Source organism: Calypte anna, chromosome 3 (genome assembly GCF_003957555.1).
Source record: "Calypte anna isolate BGI_N300 chromosome 3, bCalAnn1_v1.p, whole genome shotgun sequence".
Taxonomy (NCBI): Eukaryota; Metazoa; Chordata; class Aves; order Apodiformes; family Trochilidae; genus Calypte; species Calypte anna.
The window spans coordinates 82,850,349-82,867,515 of NC_044246.1; the positions used below are offsets into that span (position 1 = coordinate 82,850,349).

General features: G+C 42.5%; 1 protein-coding gene across 1 annotated transcript in view; it reads right to left on the reverse strand.

Annotated features, from left to right (window-relative positions):
* Positions 1–10,684: 10,684 nt before the first annotated feature.
* Positions 10,685–17,167, reverse strand: part of LOC103529920 (gamma-aminobutyric acid receptor subunit rho-2) — a 32,375-nt gene continuing 25,892 nt past the window's right edge. Inside the window, exons 5-9 of the mRNA XM_030447482.1 lie at positions 16,774–16,856; positions 15,601–15,741; positions 15,213–15,365; positions 14,156–14,352; positions 10,685–10,993 (exon numbers count right to left, since the gene is read on the reverse strand). Coding sequence (XP_030303342.1) covers positions 10,685–10,993; positions 14,156–14,352; positions 15,213–15,365; positions 15,601–15,741; positions 16,774–16,856 — 883 coding nt within the window. The remainder of the gene's footprint in view (positions 10,994–14,155; positions 14,353–15,212; positions 15,366–15,600; positions 15,742–16,773; positions 16,857–17,167) is intronic.

Below are 17,167 nucleotides of genomic sequence, written 5' to 3' on the forward strand. Positions count from 1 at the left end.
CTCTTGGTAAAGAATTTCATACTCAAATCTACTCTAAACCTCCCCTGATGTAACTCCAGACCACTTCCTCTGGTTCTACCATTGCTCAGCCCCTCTCATGTAGCCTCTGGGCCTCACTCCAGCTGCACTGATTACTTGCAAAGTTAATCACCTGCTGGGACTCTTTTGAAGTCCCTGCCTATGACAGTATCTCTGCTGCCAGCATTTCTCCCTGTTTGAAGTCTTCTGCCTGCACAGAGCTTACTTTGTTCTCACAACTCTTACAGATTTAATCTGCTTTCGGCAGCTTGGAAAAGTGAGGCAAAACGGAAAGGAGACAAACAAAAAGCCCAGCATCTGAGAAGTGCCATTTTACCTGCTGAGGACTCACACTGCTCAGGAGGTGAGTGTCTCATTCTCTTCTGTTCTCGTGTCAGGGCTTGTGGTGCTTCTCCTAATATATGCACATTTATTTTGTGTAAGTCAGGATATGGTGAAGTACAAAATGCTCATAGAAAGATTAGTAAAATATGAAATGGAGTAATTCTTTCTTTAAGCCATAACTGTAAAATTCCTTCCAAAATTTTCCTGTGAGATCATCAATAAATCATTAGAAAGATTTCTATCAGATCATGAGTACAATTAAGTATAGTAAAAAAACCAGTCCTAACAAGTATGAATCTCTTTTTTGTGTGTAAGTCAGTTTTATTGTGTCAGTACCCTTTGGTCCCAAGATACCCCCAGCAATTTTTCTTCTTTACTGGTAAAGTATTGACACTATTTATTGACATTTCTGTGGATTTGGTCTTCCAGTGAGTTCTGGTTTTGATCTCATGGCTTTGGGAGAGTATCTCAGACCCTCTGCTGGGGTGTGTACAGGTGGCTCTCTAAGTCCCCCTGTGTGACAGCTGGACCCCTGGTGGTGACTCTCTCTCTCTCTCGTTCTTCCCATTTTCTTACCCTTTTTCTTCATTTTTCTCTCTCATTCTTTCTTACCACTTTATTAACACTTTTTTCTCTCTCTTATATCTTCTTTTCCTCTCTCACTCTTTTCCCTGGCTCTATATTTTTGCCTGTGTCAGCTGTCAAAATCTGCTTGCACTCGACCTTTCTATGGGTGGACTTTGTTCTATGGATCCAAACCAAACATTAATTTTGATGTTACCTCAGACTGTAACACCCTCCTGCAAGGCTGACACTGGCACAGCCTGGAGAAACCTGCAGAGGAGCCCAGAAATCAGCTCCTAAAGCCTCATCTCAAAGAACATCTTAAGGGAGGGAGAAGAAAGTGAGTCAGTGAGAAACGCATTGCTCTCTTGCAAGTGGAAATAAAGGCCCCAGGAGCTTCCTGATGGCTGCAAAGGTGAAAGCCTCCGTCTGTGCCACAGCACCAGATGCCAGAGCCTGAGCAGCTGCACAGTCCTCTGCCAAAATCCCTGCTGCTAAAGCTGGGTTTGACCTCTTGCTTTTCACAGCCATTTTCCCCGTGTCTGTTGGAAGGTGAAAGCCCCATCCCCACAGGCGAGCACAGCCCCCTACAGTTGCACCCCTTCCGCTCACACTTCCCTGGGTGACTCCATGAAACCCAGCATTCCCTGACACCCACCAGATAGCCCCAAACACCCATGGCTGTGGCCAGCATCATCCTGTCAGAGAGGAGAGCCCTGGCATGCCCTGGGCTGTGCAAGGCCACCTCCTCTCTCTCCAGGGCACAGGGTCCGCACGGTGCCTCTCTCCCGCCCCATACTGCCTCCTCCACCACTTCTGCATCACCAGGATATGGTGCAGCATATTGTGCTCTTTAGAAAACAAGCTCAGCACTCCTGGAATTAGGATTCGAGTGACGCTGGCTGAATCATAACCTTTAAAAAAATAACAGATTTTTTGTGTGTGTGTGTGTATGTGTGTGTCTATTTTTCCTGCAGTGGAACAAAGCCGGATTTAAAGGTCTGCTGTGGGTGGATGATTGCAACCCTTGATCCCCAGCCAGAAGCATTACATTACATAAAGAGTTTTTTTCTTCATTAGGAATTAATCCGTGCCAACCAACTGTCAGCTGCTGGTAACGACTGTTTATTAACATGCTGCTCTCCCTGGGCTAGGGGCATTTAACTGATTTATTACATTAGATGTAATATCAAAGTGCACTTATCCAGATCTCAGACACGCACAGGGCGCAGCTTTCCAACTCAGTGCCCAGGAGTGTGCAGGGCAGGGCAGGGGGCTCAGCCTTAGCCTCCCTCCTGCCTCTCCACTGCCTGGCTGCAGGACATGCCCTCAGCTCATCAAAGCCTCCCCACTGGAGAATGGAGCTGATAAAAGAGACACATCCTGTGAAAGTTCTCCTTGGGAGTATAGGGGGTGAGTCTGGCATTCTTTGCCACCATGGCAGTAGCCAAAGTGTGCAGTGAGTGCATGAGGCATGGAAGAGCACTCTGTGCATGTATGGGATGCATTAGTTTATTGATGATAAAGTTAGGAGAGAGGGATTTATGTTGCCCTGTAGAGTTTTTGTTAATGTTCCAAACTAGTCACTTTTGGGCTGCCAGGCAATCTTAGAAGGGGGGATGGAAAAGGTAGAGATGTGGCTCATGGCTGAGTTATCACCTCTGTGTGATATAATGAGACATTTAATGAAATAGCTGAAAAACATATACACAAAAAAAAAAAATAAAATCCAATTACAACCTCAAACCATGCTGCTTCTTCCACAGAAAGAAATGGTGGAAGCAATCAGGGCCCATATGGCTTTGATTGAAGTAAGGTTGCTGTGAAGATTTTTTGTCAACAAACTAAGGGTCTTCTAGGAGGGTAACAGAGAGAGTGGAGGTCATCCAGCCCACAGAAATGAAGAGCAGAGGAAACCTGATAGATTTCTGCACAGACTTAGGGACATTTTTCCTTTATCTCTGCTGCAGGTAACACAAGGTGTAACAGACCCAACTCACAGCAAGGGGTATCCAGCCTGGCTAGCAGTGAACACTTCCTAATTTTATACCTACTTTACCGGTATAAAGTACCTGAGGAGGCCATGGGATGGCAGGGTTTCAAGAGCAGGCTGCACGAGCATCTGTCAAAAATAATTTAAGTGCAGTAGATGCTGCCTTTAGGTGTGGGAGCTGGCTGGCCACCTCACAGCCCATCTGGGCCAGCTTTGCCTGGCTACTGCAGCAGCACTTGGCACAGTGGCCTTTTCCTGGTGGTGAGGATGTACACCATGTCTACCCTTCCCTAGCCAGAAAGGTTTCAGTGCAAGAGCTGGGTTGAATCTCAATGAAACATCCCTGGAGAAACATTTTTGAGCCTCTTTTTCTCTTCTCCCATCGTTTTTTTCTTGGTTATTGCTGATCTCCTCTTGCAGCCTTATGAGAAGCAGATACAGTGACCAGAGTAGACCCCAGGATATGCTTGGAGAGGTGTCTGCTTGGCAGCAAATGCATGAGAAGACTTTGTGTCCATTTCCTGCACATTTGGCACACCCAGGGTCATGGAGGCAGCTGGGAAATGACACCAGGCACAGCTTAAGACCACGGTGTTGAGCAGGACCTGACAGACAGTCTGAAGGCTCATTAGAAATTAACATCAAGGCACTCAGCTCCAAACCAGCAGAGCCAGGGACCTGGGGCACACCTTGGGGTGGCCATGAGGCTGCAAGGCTGCCTCTGTACTGGGAATAGACATGCCCAGAAGCAATAAAAAACATTTTAGGGGTTAGGTGGAAGACAGGCAGCATGGGATAGAGAGACTGAGGAATGAAACTTTGGACCTAAGGTGCCTCCAGAGTGGCTGCTCCAGTCCTGGGTGCATTGGGGGTCCTCCTGGACCTGTGCCCTCCAGCTGGTAAGGCCAGACCCATCACAGCTGCATGCCATGCACAGGTACCATGTTTGCTTGATACCTGCAGTGAGTGTGAGCCTCTGACATCTTCCTGAGGGTGCTCCTTCCTCTGTGAAATCAGAGTATTATTTTGTTTCATTTGTACCTATCAATTAAACTGCTTCACTAATTTGTTTACTAGATTTATACAATAAGAAAATCATTTTACAGGTAGAGTTTGTACTTGTACGACAACTTCAATAGTTTCCTTCTTTAGCAGAGCACCAGTACAAAGATGGTTTGCATGGGACCTGTTAGCTACCTTTTTCATGGCTTTTGTCACCAGCTGAGACAGGGGAAGGATACTGATGTGCTGTAATTTTTACATCAGCTGCCAGAGGACTAAGGAAGAGAAAGTGCAAATATTACAGCCACGATTAATGACAAGCTGGAGAAGTGAGGAACAGCTAATGGGTTGGCAAAATATTGCCTTTGGCACAATCACAAGAATACTTACATTTGTGAGGGGACTTTTTTTCCTTTTCCCTGTTTTTTTCTCTTTTTCAGGGAAGCCATGTCCTGCTAAGCACTGCACAAGGGAGGACAGGAGAAAGGGAGAGCCCTTCTGTGGGAGGCTGAGCTGATGGGCAGCATTGCTGCTGGGGAGCATCACTGGTGAGTACCAGGCATTCCTGTGCCTGCTAGTGAGGTAAAGAACAACACCCACAGAGCTCCTACTTTGTAAGCAGTGAGACTGGGGGCTCACTCAGTGTGAGTGGTGGTGAGTGCAGTGCATTTCCATTTAGCAGCTCAGCTCAAAATTGCACAGTTTTAATTCCCTCTGTCACTTTTTGGGCACATTTTTGGTGCCCAAAAGCCTGGGACAGAGTATTTGGCCCCAAGTAATTAGCAGGGCCTCCCATTTCAAGCCTTTCTTTGGCTGTCTTTGCCATACACCAGCCCCTCTCCAGACTAACCAGTCCTTTGATGCAAGAGACCCCAGCCTCAGCCTCAGAGAAATGTTTCCTTCAAAGCATAATCCTGAGGCAGATCAGAGCTGTCTGAGGCAGCAGACACTGACCCTGCAAGAAAGGGACTCATAGAGGCAGAATACATGGGACCAAGCCCTGAGGAAACATTCTGTGTCACTTTCCCCAGGGTGGCAGCTTGTGTCTGTGTCACCATCTCACCTGGGGGGGGGATGGTTAAGGCAAAGACCATCCCAGCTGGCTACTGTCTCCAGGTCTGGTCCAGGCTGGAGTTTCCTCTCCTCCCAACACCACTTCACAAAGTCCTCCTCAGTGCCACACCCAAGCTGCCTGACAATGTGTATTAGATGCCAAGGCAACTATTTGGTGCAAAGGATAATGTCTTTTCCTTGTCCTGCTCCCTGGAGAGTCTCTTGCCTCTCCCTAATGGCTGAGTAACAATGCCTTTCCCATTTTGTGGAATGACATGCTCCTGAAACCCTAAATGAAAAAGAGCACTATTTGTAATTGCAGCAGCTTCCAAGTAAAATCTGTGCCCAGCACTAAGGTTCTCCTTAGTATCTGTACCTATAAAATGTGGTCATTATGTGCCTTAATAAGAAAGTTTTAAAATTTCATGGTTGAAATTAATTTGGACCCTAATAAAAATCTAGGAGAAATGGAAAGAGCCCTGAGACCAGAGATTTTTACGGCTCTAATGTTCTGTCCCCTTTCCCGAAATACATTTGTTCAAGTAACTCAAACTGTCACTACAATTAACTTGTCCTTTCATTTCCCTCTCTGAATCCCCTCTAAGCTAAACACACAATTTTCTTCTATAAATCTATGTGACAAGTAAAGCAGTAAAATCTTTTTCTATCTTTTTCACATTATTTATATGTATTTTGCACAGATCGAGTTGCCAGGCACTTTCCCTAAGCTGATTTCTATGGTTGCAGGTGTGCAGATCCACACTCAGAGACCCCTAAAAGACATGTGGGACAAGTCCAATTCGGACAACTGGCCAAGATGAGCCTTACACATTTCCTCAAAGGCAGGAAATCTTAAAAATCAGGCATCAAATTATCCACTAAGAGCTTCGCTGCTTACTCTGAGCAGCAAGCAACTCAGGGCTTTGATGGTTCAGGGGTCCCTTGCGAAGAGAGGGCTGGGGGACACCATTAGTGGCATGGTGATGGCACAGCCCCCCCTCTCTGTGGTGCTGGCAGGATGAGCCAGGAGGTGAGAGGACACCTTTGGTCTGCACATCTCCTTGTATTGGTGTGGAGGGGCCTCTGCCCAGGGCTGCCACAGGCACGGGGATCGCCCCTGAAATCCTTCCTGCTTCATCTGGAATGGTAATTCCTCTGGCCAGGAAAGTAATGACCCCGATACATTATTTCAAATGTCATTTTTGCAAAGGAATTAATCAGCTTAGCATGAGACTGGATTACATTTTAGTTTTAATAGTGCTAAAGTCTTTGTTTTTTTTTAAATACCTTTTTATTTTTTTCCCCACTGTTCTTTAAATTTCTGCAGGCAGTATCTTACCGACTTAGACTGCACCTTGCTGTAATCTTTCCATTGTGGCAATCTGACAGACAATAGCTATTATTCCATGGTCTGGGTATCAGCCTTCCCTGTGCACATTTACTTTAGTCCCATTGTCTGCTTTAGGGATAATAGCTGAGCTCAGGCAGCCAGGATCTTACCAGTTTTATCTTCCACTGGTAAGCGTGGAGACAATCTTTTCAAAGGCACAAAGAGGGAATCAAATGAGAAGTTCTAGTCAAGTGGAGATTGAGATATACACCTGACATTTGGGCTTTTAAAAATGTGCCTTTAAGTGTAAAGTAATTATTAAAATTTCTTTAGTTGTGGGCTGCAGTTTGCAGAAAAGGTCTCTGTAGCTTATAGCTGTAATTAACAGCTCAGTTTTCCCAAGGAGCTTTCCATACTTCAAAGAACTTGCATACTGCTGCTACATTTCTTCTACCTTTTGAGATGCTTTTTTTTAAGATCAATTGCAAATGAGGTGTTTATTCAAATCCTATCCCCCTGGCTATTAGCTCATGGCAACAGATCCCCAAACAGTATTAAAACCACATTTTAAAGTTTGCATCATGAAATGGACTCTTTTCCACCCTTTCCATCTGTTATTTTATTACCAGGTTCGATTGCAGTGATCAGCACAGTGGTTTGTACCCATTGTACAACCAGTTTAGCATCAGCCTTCCTTGCAAACTTCTTCACACCCCTTATTTCAGAAGGTAAATATGAGAGATTAATTTTTGCCAGTACCTCATTTCTTCACCATTGTCTGGCAGTAAGAACCTTTTCTTTTTTCAGTTCAAAACAGTAAGTGTTCTGGGCGTAATAAATGGTAATTTACATACAAGACATTACAGGTTCACATGTGTACACTATTTAACATAAGTATATGCCCCAGTGTCTTCCTTTGTTATATGCCAACTGCAGATAAGTGTAATATAATAATAATAGAGTTCCTTTCTTTCAAAGACAAGATTTTGTTAGAGGTAAGTAAAAGTACAACAAAACCAGATGCAGAAGGAGAGGAGCTGAAATTTTCTCTCTTCTCAACTGGACCGGGATATTCAACTAAGGTGTATTCTTCAGTAGACCTCATGTGCCCAAGCCCCTTGTGCACTTCCAAAAATCCCATCCTGCAGTAGGCTAATTGTCCAGATGCTCAGTGCTTCACAGAATTGGGTTGTGTCCATAAAAGAGGATTCAGAGCCTGGCTTCAAGCACTATTTCTTGAAACATTGCTTGGATCTTGCAACTAGAAGTTTGACAGTGCTCATGGAGTCCCTTGTAACCCAAGGGAGATCAAAGGTGAAATACTTTTTCAATACCTCACTTCAAGTATTTGTTCAAGCTTCAGGCCTGGCTTCTCTCCTCTTTAAGCAGAAAAAATACAATGCACGCACTGCCTGAAATAGATGTCTTGGGTTTATTTGCCTCTATAATTTTCATCTATTGTTTTAATGAATAACTAGTCTAAGTGGTGCCTAAAATACTTTCCTGTAATGGAAAAATACTCCCCTTGATGGTTTTATAGGCTGTATAATTGTGTCTGGTAGAAACAGACATAAATCTCTATCAGTCATCTACACATGCCTATAAAACACCAGTAGGGTAGCCTCCCCATAAGATATTTATTAGCCAGCATTTAAACTATAGACAGGGCTGGTACAAAGTTGATAGAATCTAAAGGACTGTCTTTGTCACCATTTCAGTCCTAAGGGAACAGGAGATGTAATAGAAAAAAATTGCAAAGTAAAGCACTAGGACTTTTTTTTTTTTTTTTTGTATTCCAGGAGGAGTTATTCATTGCCAGCGCTCAGTTTTTGGCTATTGGGCTACATTTAATATCATTAAATTGTCATTAGAGTTAAATATATGAATATAAATATAATTATATATTAAAATATCATTAAGATTCTATTATTATAATGTGGGGGAATTACCTGGCTGATTATCTTTATAAGGCAGGGGAGATACCTACTTTCTTTGAACTTGACTGGTTCAGAGGACACATTTGAAGAACTCAGTGGTAACTAAGACAAAAACCTTTGGGTGACCCGCTCAGAAACCACAACCATTCCCCTCAGAGGGTAGGTAAGCAAGATAAGCCCCTGGGCACCTCAGGAGGTAGGTAAATCTTATTACTCCCCACTCCACTTCCCAGATGGAGGAGAAGAGGCACTGAGAGGGTAAATGGGATATGCTGTGGGTAATGCAGGAAGGAGGGGGAGGCACCAGAGCCATTTCTCTCTCCCTTCACTGCTGACTTCATGGTGCAGCTCTGCTGCCTTCCCTGCAAAGGTCTCTGCACTCTGCTCTCCTGCTGCCGGCCACAGCCTTGGCTCCTGTTCCACACTCAAAACTGCTAATACTGAAGATTGCACATTGGTATGTTCAGGCTTTAACTTCTCAAAAGATGAGTGAGCTATTTCTTTAATATTTTTTGTGTCTTTACTGTAGAGATCTCCACCTGATGATGGGAAAAGTATCCAGCTCCAAGAGGATCTATGTGTGGTACATGCACCAACCTGGTGGCTCAGGAAAGAAGTGGCAGGCTGGAATATAGGGCAATCAATCCTTTGTTTCAGACCCTGTCCTTCCCTGGCTCCTATTCCTGACAGTGATTTCAGGGCTGTATTTTTTCAGGGTTGTGGCCAGGCAGTCTGCCATTCATGGCAGTTATTAAAACACCTGATGACAGGGGGGCACATCAGTGCAACCATCAGTGTGACTTAGGCAGCAATATTTGAGGCACAAGGGAGAACCTGGGTATTGTAGACAGCCTGGAGTTGACACTTCCCTGCCACTGTTCTACATTCCTTGAGATTTGGTACCTCAGAATTACTGCAAAAAAATCACATGCCAACACATTGTTACGGTTTTATTAGTATTTTTGTTTGCTTCTCCTCTCTTCATGTAATTTATGTGAACCTTCATGGCTCAACCCTAGTCAGATGTATAATTTAATCTCATAATTGAGTCAGCTTCTAACCTCAGTCTTCAGTCTTCATACTTCAGGTTCTGTCCCCCCTGCTGTGGCTCAGCTTGGAAATTGAATGTTTTGATGAACATCATCTCCAACATAGCCCAAAGTTCGTGGTGTTTTCTAAAAATGAGGAGTAAACCAACCTGGACACTGTTGTCTTGTTGCTGTCACATTTCTACATCTGAGTTTTGCTGTCAGTGTTGTTAGCAAAGGAAAGGGAGCTATCACAGGATCAAAAATGAAATGCCAGGCACAGAAGTTTGTTACAATGCTCTGCAGCAGCTTCAAAGGACTTATATTGACCTTGGAACCAGAGGCCAGACAGGGTCTCACTGAATCCCATCTTATTATTCTTGGCCATTAAATCTCTGACATGCCCTGTGAGCTGCCCTTTCCTCACAAGGATGAGAAAAACTCTTGAAAACCACCATTGCTGCCTTCAACATTGTTTTTTCCTTCTGGAGAGAGAAAGCTATGGTTCAGAAACTCTGTCCATTCACCATGTGCCAACTGTACATGCTGAACGTCAGCTTTCTCTCCCATTTTAGAGGGCAGGAGCTACACATCATGTGCTGTGCTCAAGCTATATGGAGGACACATGCCTAAACCTCCCTGTTCCATTACCCAGGTACCCTGTGAGCCATATCCTATGAGTCTGTGAGTTTCTTTGCTCTGCTTCATCCTCACTTCCAACTTGTAATCTGGAAAAAAAAAAAAAAAAGACCACCAGCTCAAAAATATCACCTGCACTACTCTAACCAAATCCTGTCAATCCTGGCCAACCAACAGCCCTCATCATATTGATCAAGGTCCTGTCCAGAGACAGCAGAATTTAGAATGTAAAAGGAGGTCTTTATAAACCAGTGGAAAGATATAAGGTGTTGATATGTCAAAGAAAAAATAAAATGTCTTGATCAAAAGCAGATATTTTAAAAAGGAAAGGCCTTATTTATTTCCCTTACAGGAGATGCACTGTTCACACCTCCCCCAGGAAGCTGCATTTGTCTAGTTCCTCACAGCCCATGTGAGCACTGTCTCTGGTTGTCCATCACCCAGCAGGCACCACCAGCATGATCAACCCCAAATAAACATACAGCACCTTTTGGGTGAATGGTGAGTACATGTTTTCAAGTATGAGAAATTACACGTGTCATAAAGCAAACAGGAGCTGGGATGCATGCTGGAAAGTAGCCAGCACAGCAGTTTCATCCATGTTGATGCATGGTAATGGTAAGGCTCACTGGGAGATGTGTTCTCCCCCTTACCATCCAAAGAAGCAATGAAATAATCCATTTTCTGGCCTTGAATCCAGATTACACAGAAAAAGGACCAACAAAAGAGACTTTTGTAAATGTCTTCTGCTTCAGTCATCGTTGTGCAAGCACGTCTAGCTAAAGACAGACCAATATATCAAATTAAAAAATATATAGGTGCCTGGGAACACTAATCTTGAGTATTTATCAATTGCATGAGTGTTCTGGATGATGCGCAAGCCCACGTGGCCCTTCAGGCCTCTCTTCCTTGATGGATTAGATTCATTGCTTATAGCTAAATGCACAATTATCTTTTCTTGCTTCTCTTCCTCAGGGACCATCTGGTTTCTTGTGTATCCTGACAGGCTGTTGGCATCGAATTCACTGTAGTTTCCATCCAGCATCATAGTTTTCGAATGAGGCATTCCACACGTACATGGAGACTAGGAACATAAACAAGAAATACAGCTGAACACTGGAAAAGCAGAGTTATTTCTTTCTAGAACCAGACAGCTTGTCAACAGTTGGATTATAAATTTATATGATATGAACATGGATTCTAAAACCTCCTTCCTACTAGGAGTTCCTGCCTCTTATTCTCAAATAATACTTTGCTTTCAGTCCCCTCCTCCCCCAGCTTTGAAATGTAGGTTTTACAAGGACATGATTTCAAAGATAAGGTCACCTAAATCAATTAAATAGATATGTGTATAGAATGTATTCATCATGTATGTTCATACACAAATTTTATATATACCTGAACGTGTAATATTCATTCATGTATTAAAATTATATATATTTATGAATGTATAACCTACAGGATTCCACTGGAAATCTCTGCAATCAAGGATTTTCCCTCACATTATTTAACCAACATATCAGATGTCTACTGCAAACCTGAAAATCAACTTAAGAAATGTTTTCTGTGTTAAAGTCATAACCAAGTGATTTGGTATCAAGAGATTGTGACATGACAGATTTATAGCCCCTTTAGACCATGGTAGTGCTTTCCAGACCCATCACAAAAGAATTTTTTGAATGGAACTACAGCTGAACAGCAGTTGGGATTTAAGACATACTGTATCCTAAGCAGGTGTACCTCAAACAAAAAAAATTAAAAATAAAAAGGCTAAACAAAAGGAAACCAAACCAAAAACATAGGGAAGAATTACATCAGACTCTTTATCTGATGATGCTCTGGGAGATGGTGGGTGGATGGAAGGGAAAGCAGTTCACAGCAATAAGCTGATTGCTGCAGGACCCAGTAGAGAAAGAAATTCTGCAGATTTACGCTTAGACTCCAGGTCAAATTACAGTTCCCAGGGCTTCATGTACATGTGATGGCAGTCACCCCAATGGACAAGGGGACCTGGCCTCTTAGAAACTCACCTCCACAGAGTTTTAAATTATACCCATCTTCACATAGCCACATATATGCAGAAGGATGCTATCTAACTTCCCCCTGCAGAAGTTTTAGTCCATGTCTACACTGATAACCACCACCAGAGAGCCTCCCTGGGCACAAGAGCTCAGCTGACATACTGTTAGAGTGTCAGAAATGTCTCTGGCCTGAATTTTGTCCAGGCCATTGACTACCCCAAAGTTTCCGTGTGTGTGGTTTGGGAATAAGTAGAGGCCACGGACTGTTTGCCACAGGCAGTTCAAAGCAGTCATTCTGATTTTGAGGGAAAGAAGGTTTAGATTTAGGTACTGCATGCCCAGCAGCCTCAGTCCCAGGCATAGTAAATTTCTCAGTGTAGACCCATCATAGATCTCTTCTCTGATCAACCTAACATATTTATATTAGGATTTTTTTTTTTTTTTTTTTTTTGGTCTTCCATAGGGGAGCATCGTTGGCTGACAAGTTCTACATTTACACTGAGAAATGTCTCTTCTGCTTCCTCAAGAATGTTTGCCTACCCTTTGCTGCAATCCTCTCAAATAATGCTGCTTTTTATCTCTGTTCCCATTGCCGCCACTGAGGATTAATTAATACTGTCACATGCTGAAGACTAGACAGAATATTTTACCTCATTTAGTAAAAAGGCATTTGCTGAATATAGAATTCAAAGCACAAGATTCAATAAAGGGCAGATTTATGATATAAATAACAAACTATGCCATCACTGGGTGTTGTAAAACATTCCTGAAAACTCAGTAGAACAGCAACAAACCCTCTCAGGTTCATTTCATCTGCCAAATACACTCCAAGACAAAGGAGAAGAGGTTTTACATTCTGAAAAACCCAAAGTTTTATTCTAGTCAAGTCAAACCTAGTAAGTGGGATTTTTGATACTTCCCGTGTACAGTCAAGATGCCATCTTCTTTGGACACGGGAAGCCTGAGCAGGACTGGCTATGAGGCCACAGAGCATTGCAGCAAGTAAGAGACTGGACTGACAGTGCTTGCACAGTTCATCTCTGCCTTGTACTGCAAAGAACTGCTGGGCCTTGGCTGGGGATTAGGATGGTGGCATAGGTAAATCAAGATACTTGGGATCTGTCCCAGTAGTTTTCCAGAATCACACTGTTGTTGGGAAGGCCTTGGAGAGAGGAGAAAATTTATCACAGGAGTCTGTTAATTTTGTTTCATTTTTAAATGTATCTACTTTTCCAAAATGAGCTGTCAGCTAGGAAAGGTACTGGGCTGACAGGTATTCTGAACTTCAAGGCAGCCTGCAAGGGGCAGAGAAGGACATGGAAACCAGCAGAGTAGTTCAGAGAGGGAAATGTCATGGTCTAATCATAAGATGATGTCTGCCTTGGCACTTCTGCAAGGCTAATACTAATTTTGTTGGGAGCCAAAGGCAGCAGGTGACCAATGTTATCCATGAACTAACGTGAGGAATTCCTAATGGGAGTAAAGAATCTGTAAGCAAGGGTGACGTTCCGGGTATGTGGGTACTGAAAATATTGGTCCCAGGCCTTAGTGTTCAAAAGGTGATGGTGTTTCATTTAACTACAAAGAAGGGCTGACAGGTCTGTAGGATAATTTAAGGCAGAAAGGGACCCTGGGTGGTCTCTATTCCTATCTCCTGCTGACAGCAAGGGCTGTATCTGGACAGGTCTTGAAAAACTCTGAGGATGCAGGAGAAGACCTTCCATAACACATTAAAAAGTACAAGCATAAAGTTGCCTGGCTGCAATTTGTGTTTGGCAATGGGTAAGATCTCCACTATTACTTCCATTGAATACAATTTTCACAGTAAAGTTGACTGCAGGGTGAGGAAAGAAATATTCACTGAATACACCTCTAGCTTAACAACTAGAAATATTCACTGCACCTCTAGCTTAACAACATAGCAATTGTGACAGCTTCAGGGAAGTAGCAGATTGGATGCTCATCCTCACACAGTTCCAGGGTGTGGTCTTCCCCAGTTCAGATCACACTCTCTTCTGAGGTTTCAGTGAAGATCAATGAGACTAATTCTATTTTCCTGGAATTAGCAATTCAGCCTGAGCTGCAGTGGTCTGAACAGATCCAATTATACACACATGGGTGTCAGAGTTTTCCAGTTTTTAGGCACAAGATAGTCAATATAAAGATGAGATAAACTGCAGGAAAAAAAGGAGTAAATGGATGAAGAAAACTAAAGTTTTTCTCACCCTCTCCCGGAGTTTCCTCTCCTTCCACTCTTGCACTGTAGTCAGGTAATTCACTGCTGCATATTCCAGCACTGAGAGGAAGACAAACACAAAACTGACCCACAGGTAAATATCCACTGCTTTGATGTAGGAAACACGGGGCATGGAGGCGTTCACCCCAGTGATGATCGTGGACATGGTCAGCACGGTGGTGATCCCTGGAAAGAACCAACAGAAATAAATACCACTGCCTGGTACAGCCCTTCAGGCTTTTGTCTCAAGAAAAAATAGAAATTATGCTCTATGTGATGCTCTAAAAGATGTTGGATACCAAATAAATTTATGGTTATTGTCTCTCCTGCCAATGCAGAACTGTTCCACTGCCTGCACTTCTGTGCACATGATGAGTTTTGTTTTGAGGAGGACTGGAGCATCATTTTGCTAGGAAAAACATTTAACTCCCTCCTTAACCTCTAGGGTTTTATTTAGTCAGATCTGCTAATACCAGTGGTGGCAAGGGTTCCTACTTCCTTCCTGTACCAACCTGTGATGCAGGCACTGCCAGAAGGAAAGCTAGTGTTGACTTTTAGTCATAGTTAAAGAGGAATTGATATAAACCAGTGATGTTAACAAAGATGTGCAATAATAAGACAATGTTTTGCATGAAACAATGAAAAAGAAAGGCTTTATGTTTTTACCTCTAGGAATATTTGTCCACAGTTCAGGCTATGGGATTCAAAAAGCTTTTAACAAAAACCATTGTATGATATATGTGTGTGAGTGTGTTCATAAACATATATGCATATATTTATGTTTATATTCATACGTATGTGTGTGGATATGTGTATATGTACACGTCTGTAAATATATATATGTATATATATATTTATACTGATACAGATAAAATCCTGCAAAATAGTGTAGAGATTGTATGGATGGTCATGGAGAGAAAAATATTTCCAAGCAACCTTTGCTTGCCCAACATCTTTAAGCATCAAAATTAACAGTTCCCTTCCCTGCCAAAACTTTCACATTCAAAGATTTTCTTGCAGTCATGGATTGCTGCAGTTGCTCTCACCCAAAGAGACTCTGGCAGGAACTGCTCGGTGATCAATCCAGAAAGACACCCAGGACAGCATGACCATGAGGGTGGCAGGAAAGTAGGTTTGGAGCAAGAAGAAGAAGATGTGTCGACGTAAAGTGAAGTTTATGTAGAGGCGATTGTACCAACCTTTGAGAGAGGAGGAAAGCCACAAGCAGTGAGAAGAGCCTGGATGACAGGCACAAAGAGACAGATTTTAAATTTTTATTTCTGAAGGGTAGTGAAAAGAGGAGCTGATCTTTGAAAATTTATAACATTCAGACCATGGAGGCTACATTTCAGTGACATGTAATCCCAAGAGCTCATTCACAAGTAATTTACAGCATTAGCTTGAGCAATAGCATTATATCAGAAAAGGCCATACCTGTGCTACTGTAGAAAGCCAGTCTTGATGTCGTATGGAATTTTTGTATCAAAAACTGAGACAAAGAAATCTTTTCATCAGTTTTCAGAGATTCATTCCCATTTTTCCAATACAGCATCAGGTCTTCATCAGTGTAAGCGTCTTAAGGGAAGAAGAAAAACAACAGTTAGTTCAAAATATCTTGCCATATGAGGTACCATTACAGCAACAAGAATCCAGGCCATCCTCTTTTTACTCCACACTGGTGAAACAACAGCTAGGATGGCACTTCCCTGAGTATCTCATATCAGAAACCATAGACAAATAATTTCTACCTGATAATAACTCAGGAAATGGCTTTAAACTGGAAGAGGGTACATTTGGATTAGAAACTAGGAAGAAATTTTTTGAAGTGAGGATGGTAAGACACTAGAAGAGGTTGCCCAGGAAAGATGTGGATGTCTCCTCCCTGGAAGTGTTCAAGGCCAGGCTGGATGGAGCTTTGAGCAACCTGGTCTGGTGGGAGGTGTCTCTGCCCATGCAGGGAGTTGGAACTGGGTAACCTTCAAGGTCCCTTCCAACCCAAACCATTCTGTGATTAAATGAAATAGTCATAGGTAAAATGCCTGAATTGAGAGGAAGGAGGAGGAAGCACAGACACCTCAAACTACCTTTTTTATCAGTGATAAAAGCAAAAGGGATAGTTGTGATTTGAAGAAAAAGTCTAGAAATATTTAAAGGTTGTAAATTAAAATCTGAAAGAATTAGTGTACTAGGTAGCAGGAACATACATAAAACACACTGGTGATGAAATTTAGAGAAAACTAATAATCATTAAAATCAGCTTTTTACTGTGACTCTTGAAAACATCACCCTCCTGTCAGAAGAAATGAACAGAGCAAAACTTCTCCCCTGGATTTCTCATCAGCAAGCTGCTGAGAAGCAGTGTATGTTCAATATTTCTGTTGCTGTTGGTTGTTTATTTTTAAATTGCCATCTACTAAAATTCATACAAGGATGCTTTCCCTGCAAATTACCATGTCTTACAGCACCAGGTCAATAGAAAGACTCCCAGTAACTCTGGTGAATGTCTCTTTCAGGCTCTAAAATAGACTGTAATCTAAAAAATGTCCAGTTTATGTGTGTACAGCCAGCCATGGAGCACGTCTAGCAAGAAATACAGATATGACATACAGCTTTCTAGCTCCAGAGAACACGTCTGAGAGTCCAGAGGGAAGTGGCTGAAGTCCATGTTACACATTGCTGTAACTGTGATCCTAGAAGTAGAAAAAGAGAAAGGTTGGTTTCTATGAGAAGCAACGAAAGGAAAATATTAACACAGATAAATCATTCTGCAGCTTTAAAACAAACAATTATGATAATATAGCATAAAATCTCCAGGAAAATGCCTACTGACTCTCCACACCCAAGGGAGATGGATTATACACAATCGCTCAAAAAAAAGATGTGATTTCAATGCCTCTCAGGGAATTAAAGTACTGTCTTGGACATTACAGTAATATTGTCAGTACAAATACTGCCAGCATATTTTTCATCCTTACAAATATTACATCCTTGCATATTTCCT